General features: G+C 32.1%; 1 protein-coding gene across 1 annotated transcript in view; it reads left to right on the plus strand.

Moving 5' to 3' along the window:
• FSTL5 (follistatin like 5) overlaps positions 1-12,776 on the plus strand; it is a gene marked incomplete at both ends in the record, with an annotated part of 636,306 nt that overhangs the window by 63,662 nt on the left and 559,868 nt on the right. Inside the window, one exon of the mRNA XM_080796324.1 lies at positions 12,412-12,445. Within this exon, the coding sequence (XP_080652450.1) occupies positions 12,412-12,445 (34 nt within the window). The remainder of the gene's footprint in view (positions 1-12,411; positions 12,446-12,776) is intronic.

Consider the following 12,776-nt stretch of genomic DNA (forward strand, 5'->3'; position numbering starts at 1 on the left):
TTGTCAACTATTCTTCAATAAAATTGAAAAAAAGTAAACAATTGTAAACATAATGCCCTAGGCCTCACTCACCTTTCAGTAAAAATTAGTTTGATATTATAATAGCTGCTACGACCCACTTACCCAAAAAGGACTGAAAATCCTATCAAATATTCTTTTTCTTATTTTAGGGATATCTCACTTGGGGAACTCATCTTTTTAAAATGGCAGTTTAACCCATGGTTTTGGCTCTGATCTCATGTTAATCACATTTGCTTGAAAATGTTGCTGTATATACTAAGGTTATCATCCCCTAGAACCCTCCATGAAACCACAGGTTGAGGATATAAGTAGGTGAAGCTAGATCAGGCCTTTTGGTCACCTCAGTGAGATAATATATGTGAAGAACTTAAACATTTCTTGCCATGTAGTAAGACTACTATGTGTCTTAATCTTCCTCTCCTTTCCCTTCCCTTCTCCACTCTCCCTTCTGGTGTCCTCTCCCTCTTTTCTCTATTTTTATTCCCAAGCCTTAATCTTTTCATAGACACTTGTAACCAATTTATCCATCCATTGGATAAGCAATGGTTGCATTTATGCTTAGAGACCATCTATTGACCTCTGTTGTGCTTATCTTCCCTAGGAAGTCCCTTCTTTGTGCTCAGAGTATCCTATACTTTGGGATACTTGGCTGTAAGTCTTTATATTTTCTACATTGCAAGATGTAAATATTTTTGTACAAAGTATATATTCAATATACTTTGTTATACTTCAATATACTTTGTTAGTTATTGGTAGTCTCAGTAAGGTTTATATTACTAGAAAAAGTATACTATGCTCCATCGGAAATTTAAAAATCAAATCATTAGATTTTTTTTAAACGATTTTATTTATTTATTTGACAGACAGAGATCACAAGTAGGCAGAGAGGCAGGCAGAGAGAAAGGAAGGGAAGCAGGCTCCTTGCCAAGCAGAGAGCCCGATGCGGGGCTCGATCCCAGGACCCTGGGATCATGACCTGAGCCGAAGGCAGAGGCTTTAACCCACTGAGCCACCCAGGTCCCCAAATCATTAGATTCTTTTAACAAAAATAACTTAGGATCCATTTAGAGACTTAATAAGTTTTAAATTGAAATCTATTGAGGGATAAACATAAAATGGAGAGAATTGTAATGCAAATGTATGCGTTTTAAATATACAAGTTCAATAATTTCCATGTCAAAATCATTGTTAATTAGTGATTTATATTTTGATTTATTCCAAATCCTTTAATTAGTGATTTGTGTTAGGAAAATCATCATTATTTTTCACACTCCAAAAACACACTGTGAAAACTGTTATAATACTTGGCATGTTTATTTAATTTATATAGCTCTTTACCAAATAGCTTTAGCTATAACACTTAAGTGGGTATAAGTTTTCTTCTGGAAATGGGAGAGAAGTTTCTTGAATATATTTTTATATAATCTTCATGTTTAAAGAAGTATGTAGTTGAGCTATGCTTACCTATTCACTATTTCTCCCAAAGGACTAAATATTTTATAATTCTGTGCCTTTGCACAGCTTAATACTCTTTTCCACAGCAAATTAGTTATACTTTTTCTTTGCTGAAGCAACAATTTTCATGGTGAATTCTCCCTTTGCCCCATACTCAGAATAGACAATTGCTCCTCCTATTCTTGTTTCCAGATCATCCTATAAATTTTTTATCGGTGTGTTATAATTAATAACTATCAGTCTCTCCAGATAGAATCTGAGATAAAAATTTTACATTACCTATCCTTCATTCTTATCTTATAGTGTAATTCTGGCCATGTATATTCCAAACAGACCTGTATTCAAGAAGTGAGTTAGTATGTTAACACCTTATTAAAGTAGTAACATGATCATAAGATTAATATGTTCTAATTATACTTTGAATTTCTTCACATATTAATGAGATAGATGGAAAAGCCAGTTATAATGTATATTATCAATTTAAAAAACATAATTAACTCAATTTTTTAGAAAAAATAATCAATATTTCAAAAATTAAATAAGTATATCTTTTAGACGTTCCCATATTTATGCTTAATATACTTCACAGTGAAATATTATCTATAATACAGAACTAAAATTGTCAAAAACTATTTATTTTTTATTTGTTTTTTTATCCATTTCAAAATTATAGCCTCAAAAAAAGTGGTCCATCAACATATGTCAATTTCAGATTTTCCCATATTTTCACTCAAAGTCTAATAATGAAACAATGATGCTGTAAGAAGGGACTACAGAATTATCACTTTTATTTTAAGATTGTAGGTTAAGTAAAAGAACATTTTTTTTTCCTTGTGATTTTTAAATCCTCAAATCTTATCCATTGTAAAATAAATAAATAATTTTATACTTTATATGGAGAGGAGTACTCATGTATATGTTCATCATGTATGGAGTGTTTAGTGAGTACTTTCTCCTTTGACTATTTTAATTATTTTGAGTATTTGCATTATTTTTTTTTTAAGATTTTATTTATTTACTGGACAGACAGAGATCACAAGTAGGCAGAGAGGCAGGCAGAGAGAGAGGAGGAAGCAGCTCCCTGCAGAGCAGAGAGCCAGATGTGGGTCTCAATCCCGGGACCCTGGGATCATGACCTGAGCTGAAGGCAGAGGCTTTAACCCACTGAGCCACCCAGGTGCCCCTGCATTATTTTCTATCTAACATGTTTCACTACCTAATTCCTCAATGTCTGCAGGCTGTTTTTTTTTTTGCCCTAAATGCCCATAATTCCTTCACCTACTTATATCCTGCTCATCTTTTAAGATCCAGTTTGTTAATGTTTTTCATGAGTGTATGAACCGAAGATATCTTTTGTGATACATTTGAAAATTCTTATTGATTGTATATGATGCAATATCTGGTGATAGTTTATGCATACATCTTACCCACTTAACTGAAATACACATTTAAAAAATCAGACAAAAGTATTTCTGATGTTTACATTAGATTTAAACCATGAATGTAATTACATATTTTCCATAATAATAATAATAGATTTTATTTTACATGTAAATACATATAAACTTCCATCATAAAACTTTTAATTTAAGATTAAAATTATAATATATGTAACAAAAACATAATATAAATATTATTAAATATGGATTTGATTTATAAGTAAATTCAGTTCTAGTTTGATTTTTTTTTTTTTTTTAACTTCCAGTGCATATCTCTTGTTACCTTGCTTAGGGACTTCAGAATTTAAAGTAATACTGAAGATATCCATCGATCCAATAACAAGTTCTTTCATTTTTTTTCCTTAAAATCACATAAACATATCAAATATAATATGAATCTACAATAAGAAGAAACTATGATTTTGACATTGGAATTAATGACCTCACATCAACATATTAAGCCAAATAAGAAGTAGCTCTAGATTGACAATCTATAGCTTTTACAGGTCATGTTTTGAATATCTATATATCTATATCTATATCTATCCATATCAATCTGAATAATATATAATATAACTTATTGCATACATTTCTAATCAAAATATACATATGTTATATATTACTAATATATGTAATATTTCTTTAAAATTAAGAAAAGTACATACTTCTTCATGGAAAGGTGAAATCCATTAGTTGGCCAACTGGAATACTTTTATCATCCCATTGTGCACTTAGCACAACACACTATTTCCTGTCTTCCACACACTCTCATAGATGCTTAACTTTGTTCAAGCTATGTCTTCTGATAGAATCCTCTCCTTTCTTTTGCTGTAGAGATCAACTTCTTATTCTTACTATCTCATCTGCTCTCTCATATATTTCCCAGTTCTCCACATTCTCAAAGCTTCCTTTTGCCTAAGAAAGAATGCATTGTTCCTTTAAGTACTCTCTAGATTTTATACATAATTCCACATTCATTCCAGTAAAGGGAACATAAAATGGGCAAATAGGTACGTATTATTCCAGGAAGTAGCAACCTCTGTGAGAAATGAATAAAAAGTTAAGGAAAGCAACTAGTAATGGGTGTGCTGTTTTATAAGGGGGAAGATTATTGGGTGTTATATGCAATTAATAAATTATTGAACATGACATCTGAGACTAAAGAGATACTGTAAGTTGGCTAATTGAATTTAAATTAAAAAACAGAATGATGAGGGTTGAGGTTTATTGAGAAGGTGATATTGGATCAAGAACATGATTCAAATTCTAAGGGAAGTATTTTAAATAAAAGATGAGAGGATTGATTAAATTAAGTAAGACTGAAAATTCACCATTAGAGTTTACTGAAAACATGTCTGTATCTCCAAGATTTAGGAGGCTTGATATACTGCATTTTAATTGCAACTATTTCTTATTTTCTAGGCATTTTATAATTAAATTGCCGTGTGCAAAATATGTTTTTGAGAAAGTGTGTGCATATGTGTGTATGTGTGGGTATGCACACACACTTGTGCATTGAGGGCCACAGAGAGGAAGCTCATGTGTTCATGTGCATGCATGCTTCATAATAGAAGAGATTTGCTACAAGATTATGGTGGAGTGGATTTGCTGAAAGTCTCCTATTCTCAGCTTCCATGAATTTAATATTACTTAATATTAAGCATAAATATTACTTAATAGCTCTAATGTTAAAATTAATATTTTATGTTTTAATCACCTAGCACATGGAAATAAATAAATATAAATAAATATATAATATTTATATATAATTATACACACACACATATATATATGTATATATGAAACATAGTATTCTATTGCAAATCAATATTTCACAACTTTTGTTTGGTGGTATTTGTCTAGTAAACAAGGACTGCATCAAAGAGAAAGGAAAAATCCTGAGAAGCAATTTAAAATAGAAAACCTTCTAAAATTAATAACCTTTACCTTCATGTTTGTTTGCCACCAAAATTTATATTTGAATATCCTTCCTTTCCATCCATTGATTATTTTCACTGTTAGACTCTCTTGGTCTTTATTTTTGACTTTAAAATTATATACATTTAAAATTATATAAAATTATGTACATCATACACATATGTAGACAAACATTATATACATATGCACAAATTATATATATATACAATTATATACATTAGCTTCTATAGCATTACCGTATATAAATACATTATATAAAAATATATATGTAAATACAATGCAAATAAATACAAATACAACAGAACTTGCCGCAAATATTTCTAATCAAATTTTATGTGTGCTGCATGTTAGACTACTAATAAATAATGATTCAGCTTTGGCGAATGATGACATCTATTTACTTCAATAATGAGTATGAATCATATGGATTGTGAGTAAGTTTACTTTAGCCAAGGACACATCACTTTTGGATACTAATGACTTATTTTTCTCTTTTGTTAATCTTTAAATTTTAAGATTCTTTATGGACTTGAGTAAAATTATTTTGCGTATTTGATTTGACTTTTCTTAAATCCTGTGACTGAAGGTTTATTTTGTTTGTTTTCTCAGTACATGATCAACCTAGACACAGTCTGAGTGTACTTTATTGTATAATTTGGACAATGAGAAACAAATAAATAAAAATATCTCCCCCCAATGACTTTAAGGAAGGTCTATAGTCTCTCAGAATGTGTCACCCATTCAACCCAAGGCACTGATATGTTTAAGGGTGAGTCCTTAAGTAGAAAATGACTTTTTAATACTACCTTTGTTATCTAGGTAGCATAGCCTTACCATATGGCTTTTTATTAATGCCCAAAGGCAAACTAGGTCACATGGGACAGAGACAAAACAGTAACCTAGAATCTTTTCTTAACAATCCTGTATTGGAGGGGGAAAGATGCTGCATTTTATAGATGTTCCCTAAGTCCTTCCTGTAGTATAGATGTTATTTTTATGTACATTCAAAAAAAAAAGTCTGAGTACATTCTCCCAAAGTAGAGGGAGAATTGTTTTAGCTCTAAGGGACTTACACATGCTTCATTCTTATATCCTTCCATGTGAAGGGAAGCTTATGTGATGACCAAAAGGCACATAAGTAGCTTCATTAATCTAGATTTATGCATATGCAAATTTAAAGTAAAAGAATATCCATGGGTATTACTTGTGTGAGGTTCATGTCTTTTTTTTTTTTTTTAAGTAATTTAAGTTCTATAGTATGGAATGAGAGGACAATTCACTACCTAACGTTTGTAACTCAATGCTGTTATGATGGAATGGCTCACTTAGTATTTAGATGGTTTCTTCTCTTTCTAAAGATCTTGTACTTTTTAGTAAGAAGGAAGGAACCAAGCAAACTATGTTTGAAGATATTGTGACCAGACATTTAGTTTTAATGCTGATGAAGAGAGATCAATTGTTATGTTAGAAGCATCATGAGATGTTAGTATCTGCCATGCTAAAATGAAAATACTAGATAAGCAAGATTCTAAATAATATCTTCTAGAGTGATAGCATTCTGCCCTTAAGTGGTATTAACAACATATATATTAGTGTTATTTGTTATAGTCTTGTTTGCCTAGATGCTTTAGGACCACTGTGTCTTATTTTAGAATTACTGTGTACCCCAAAGTGACTTAATTTTACATGAGTTTAGCTAAGTTCCATTTATCATCTTGTATTTTTTTAATATTTGAGACATTCTGTTATACAATCATGTGTTCTTTCTGAATCCACACTACTGCCCAGACTGCCTTTGCCAATCTTTATCTTATGGTCTGCAAGGATCTGTTTACTCATTTCTACCATTGAGCTGGATTTCATAGAGTCTATTTATGTAATTAACATAGCACTTTGGGATTCTTCCAAGAAATGGTGTAGTACAAAGTAAAACACAAATGGTTTGCTATTATTTAATTTTGATATGTAGCCAAAATATATTTCTTATTTTAAGACAGGATCAATTTATCAGAAAATCTTTTGAAAGAATATTAAAATTGAGTTATACCAAGGGATTGGCATTCTGCCATTGCAGACAAGATCTAAGTTTTCTTAATGTAGGAATGTTTTTCAAATATATCTGAGGACAGGATAACAAATCTTTCTGACCTCTTAGGAGATTTCACATAATTAAATACTCACAATTTTCTCCTTAACATTTCCCTATTAAAAAAATTAACATTTAAAACATGAAGTAATAGTTTATAAAATAAAATTGAAAAAATATATTGCTGGGTGAATAATGTTTTAGTCATAGAAGCAAGTTGGAATAGTTATTACTTTGGAAATCCTAAATAATGTTTATTAAATACCTGCTGTCATGATTCTATTTTTAATATTTTATTTGCTTATTATTTTAAATATTTTATTTATTTATTTATTTATTTGACACAGAGAGAGAGACTGAGAGAGAGATCATGAGCAGGGGCAAGGGGTAGAGGGAAAAGCAGACTCCCAGCTGTGCAGGGAGCCCAATGTGGGACTTGATCCCAGGACCCTGGTATCACGACCTGAACTGAAGGCAGACTCTCAACTGACTGAGCAACTCAGGCACCCTGATGACATGGTTCTAATACAAGTTTTGCAGTGAATGAAGTAGTTTATGCTTATTTTTTTCTTACTTTGCAGCTTTGTTATTCACAGTCCATTAAATTAATTTCTATTTTTTCTTAAATATATGCTTCTTGAACATTTCCAGTTTGTACAATATTTAAGAATATTTTGATTGGTAATTTATGACTATATACAATTGTATAAATAGAGAATTAGATTTTAAGAAAAAATAAAATAAATTATATCAGTGAGTATTAAACTTATTTGCCTGTAATTAAAGTAAGGCTAATATCAATATCATACAAACTTATGATGGCAAATCCGAATTAAGATTTTGACAATACCAAGCTGTCCTACTCACCTACTCTCACAAAAAGCAATGCGTTTATAATCTTCTCTATCTCTTTAAATATCTGAGAAATCATCCTACTTCACCACTCATCTGACTTTCCTTCTAATAGATAAAGAAAATAATCCTCACAGACTAAATTTTTAAAATTAATCATATCAAACCTATAATCATTTGCGTCTATGACCCCACTTTTCTCTGTCCACATGTTATATAGCAGGAACTGTTTTTTTCTCCTATCTAAATCTTTCCATTTATGTTCTGTGTCACATTCAATAACCTTATGAAATCCATCATATCATCTCTCCCTTTTATCATAATCCTCTCCATTTCTATTATGTATCTCCCATAATTTATACATTCTCAATTCTCATTGATTTAAATAATATAAAACTAAAGATGAAATGCAGAGATGAACAAAAAACAAACATGATACTTGCATGAATTTCACTTAATCTCCAGACACACACCGTACCAGGCCTTTCTTTCCTATTTATTTTTCTCCCATTACATTTTTATTAGGTCATACATTTCTCAGTTTCCCTCTTTTTCCTTGAGTAACTTCAGTTTTACTTCTAAACATATAACACCACAAAAATGCTTTTTCTTTGAAGTCAATGATTCCATCTGTGCCTTTTTTTTTTTTTTTTTAAGAGAGGAAGAGGAGAGAGAGAGTGAAAGAGCTAGTGGGGGTAGGGGAGGAGGTTCAGAGGAAGAGGGAGAAAAAGAATCTTAAGCAGGCTCCACACACAGTGCAGAACCCAAGGCAGGACTGTAGCTCAGGACCCTGAGATCATGACCTGAGCTGGAATCAAGAGTCAAACGCTTAACTGACTGATCACCCAGACACCCCATACCACTTTTTCTAATGGAAATTTCCTTGGATATAATCATCTTTGATCTGTCAGAAGAATTCTGTGCTATTGAAAACCTCCCCCTACATGATATATTCCCTGAGTTTTTATGATTCTATACTATTTTATTTTTTTCTCCTGTAGTCTATCTTTCTATTCTCTTCCGTTGGCTAATTCACTTTATATTTTTCTTATATTGTTTCCAATACTTAGTTCTAGATCATTCAACTCTACTATGTGTTCTCCAGATGCAATACTGATGATTTATACACATGGTGGTGATTTCTAAATTTATGTGTCTTGCCGAAATAGCTCTCATGAGTTCCAGACATTTTAACCATCTGCCTACTTTGCATCCTCAGAGTGATATTTAAAGTAAAATCAAAGTCAGCATGTTCAAACATCAAACCCATGAAAAATTCAGACTCTTTACTCTTAAAAGAGGGGGTAGACAAGGATTACTTTAAGTGTCTGAGCAACTAGAAGGAGGAGGAGATGAGGAAGATGAAGAAGATGAGAAAGATGGCCAAAGAAGTAAGGGAAGATCAGAAGTTCAGTTTTGAATGTGATAAGTAAGCTGTTATTAGATATCCAAGTAGAAATGTCAAAAATAAAGTCAAATACATGAGGCCAAAGTTCAATGGCAAAAATTGGCTAGAGATATAAATTTGAGAGTCCTTAGGAAAATGATGGTATTTAAGGCCAGAAGACTAGATAAGATCACCAAAGCGATGAAGTATATATGAAAGAAAGGTAAGGGCTCAATGTCTAGGAAACCAGGCTTTAGAAGTTCAGGGGAGGAGGCATCAGTAAAGCAGATAGGAAAGGGGTGGCCAGACAACAAGAGAAAAATTCACAGAGTGAGGCAGTTATTAAAAATCAAGTAATGAAGTATAAAGGTGTTTTTTTTCTTTTTTGCATATATTTCTCATCTTACAGGCAACTTCATCCTTATAGTGACTCAGATCCTTGAAATCACCCTCATCTATCCTGTATCTCATATCCCAAATTTATTCTATTGACAGTTCTAACTGATATTCCAACTGCACTGCTACCACACTGTTCTATGCCATTCTTGCTTCCCACCTGGATTACTGCAATGCCCTTTCCACTGGTCCCTCTAATTTTGTCTTTGCCCTGTTAAGCCCATTTTTAATACACAGAATGATTCTTCCTAAATGCAGTTCAGATAATGTTATTCCTCTGAGAAGAAACTTTCAGTGTTTCCTCAGCTGTCTCAGTGTAAGAACCAAAGATCTAACAAATGCCCCAGGTGCTAATCTATCTGACCCTTATTGGCTCCCTCATTGCATTTCCTATTAAACTCCCCTTACTCAGTCTAGTCTAACCACACTGGCCTCCTTGGTAGTTTTGACAGTGCCAAGAAGTTTTGTACCTTGGGAAGTGTGCAATCTTTTTTTTATCTCCTAGCATATTTTCGCCAGATAAATCCTCAGAATATCCTCTCATCTCATTCAAAATTTTATTCAAAAGTCAGTTTTATCAGTAGATTACATTTGGGCACTTTCCATAATTTGACTATTGTTGATAATGCTGCTATAAGAAGTAGGGTTCAAGTAACCCTTTGAATTTGTATTTTTGTACACTTTGGGCAAATACCAAGTAGTGCAATGCTGGGTCATAGGGTAGTTCTATTTTTAACTTTTGAGGAACCTCCATACTGTTTTCCAGAGTCACTCTTGCCATTTGCAATGACATGGCTGGAGCTAGAGTGTATTATGCTCAATGAAATAAGTCAGTCTGAGAAAGACAGATACCACATGATTTCACTCATGTAGGAATTTAAGAAATAGAAATAATGGATGAAATAGGGGACAGAAAAAAAGACAGGGAGGCAATCTATAAAAGACTCTCATCTAGAGAGAACAAACTAAAGATTGCTGGAGGGGAGGTGGGCAGGGGCATAAGCTAAATGGGTGAAGGATATTAAGGAAGGCACTTGTGATGAGCATTGGGTGTTATATGTAAGTGATGAACCACTAAATTCAACTCCTGAACCTAATAATACAGTATATATTAACTAACTAAAATTTGAATAAAAACTTGAAACATAAAAAAGTCATTTTGTCATTGTAGAACCATGTAAAATTGTAGTCACTTACTCTAAAACTACCTTCTATGTTAGATCTTTTTTCTAAATAGAATTTTTTAAGATTTATGTAGTATGTTACTTTAAGGACACTTTTGTTTTGTTTTGTTATTTATGTATTTTTTGGTTTTATTTCATTTCATTTTTGTGTTGTTCATCCTTTGTAGCCTGATCACCTGGAGAAGTGTCTGGCACATAAAATCAATCTATACATATTTACTCAAAGAATAAATGACTAAATGAGTGAATGAATGAATGATGAAAGAAAAGGAGAGAGGACAGAAAGACAGATTTTTTTTTTCACTAGTAAATATCTCTTTGGAAAGCTTAAGATTGCTTATCCTATATCATGAATGGATAATTTTTTTTTAAGATTTTATTTATTTATTTGACAGAGAGAGATCACAAGTAGGCAGAGAGGCAGGCAGAGAGAGAGGAGAGGAACAGGCTCCCTGCAGAGCAGAGAGCCCGATGTGGGACTCGATCCCAGGACCCTGAGATCATGACCTGAGCTGAAGGTGGAGGCTTAACCCACTGAGCCACCCAGGTGCCCGGATAATTTATTTTTAAATCAAGTAATTTATATTTAAATTTTAGTTTTAAAGAACAATATTTACTCTAAGTTAAAAATAAATCAGGAATGGAAAAATAAATTAATTAACAAAGGACAGTACAGGAGCCAAAACAAAAGCTGGATAAATTAGGACAAGTGAAGTAGCACACAAATTATTAGAGTTTAATGTAATCATACATTGGATAAGTGTGTTCCACAAATATACATTTGTCAATATGCATTTTTGTTCTCAAATCTGACTCTGAGATTAATACTTGCAGCAAAATAAATTCTTTGTATTTTTCACTATTTTCATAAATTGTATCAATATTTATTGGCATTTATACAATTCTGAAGTTCTATTTATGTATATCTGTCATTTTTTATTAGAAATACATTTCATAATTATTTCTAGTGTGAGGCCCTGAAACATACACAGAGCAAACTGTGCTTGAATATTAATTGAGAAGGTATAGAGAGCACAATTTCTACTTAAAAACTTGAAAGCAAGCTAATTCTTTTGGGGTTGCCTGGTAACTAATAAGGAGTATGTCAAATTGAAAGACAGGTCTGACTGAAGCAGCCTTTGAATAAATAATAGAATTGTTGTCAACTTTAGCCTTCAAGTAGTGAGGAGGGACCAATTCTTAGTTAAAGTGAAGGAAGGCAGTTGAAATGTCTTTTGTGGTCTTTTAGTGAATTGTCCACTGTTTGCCCTTAAACTTTTTTTCTCACCAACAATTTCAACGCAGAGATGTTGAAAGTAAATTCTGAAGACATTACTCAATATCTGTTGAAATTAAATGAAATGGCTTAAGACATTTGAGAGGCATGATTATTTACTATTCATTACCATTTATTTTGAATCCATATTAATATAATGTATTAGTTTCTTAAAGAAGTATGTGTACAGTAAGAATGATTACTACTCTGATAAAAGATTGGACATAAGTGTTTTTTTAAGTTGAGATTTGTGTTACAGTGACTCCAGGGTATATGTAGAACAAAATATCTTGACAAGTCTTTAGTTACCATGATCTGTTATATCAGGCTATTGATCACATACTCAGAGATTTTGACCTATTTCTTTTTAATTCCAGCAGGAAAAGAGTCAAGACAGTTCAAGAATCAAAGGTAAGCAATGACTGTTTTAAGATCATAGCTTCATAAATTCATATAAGGATAGAAGAAGAAAAAAATTGATTCAGCTTTGAAAATATAGCTAAAAATGAGAAAACATTAAGAACTCAAAATCTTCAATGTGGTTTTAAAGCCATTGTGAGCCTTTTGGGAATCTGCAAGGTCACTGGGGATCCTCCACTGAGATTTCCTTTCTTCATATAGTGCTATTGGAAATTTCAACATAATTTTCTCTTAACTCTCTGAGTTGTTCTAGTGAATTCCTCCATCAGTATTGTCCATAAGTTAGTATTCTGTTTTATCTATGAATTTAGCAGATGAACTA

The sequence above is a fragment of the Martes martes genome, assembly GCF_963455335.1.
Source record: "Martes martes genome assembly, chromosome: 2".
Classification (NCBI taxonomy): domain Eukaryota; kingdom Metazoa; phylum Chordata; class Mammalia; order Carnivora; family Mustelidae; genus Martes; species Martes martes.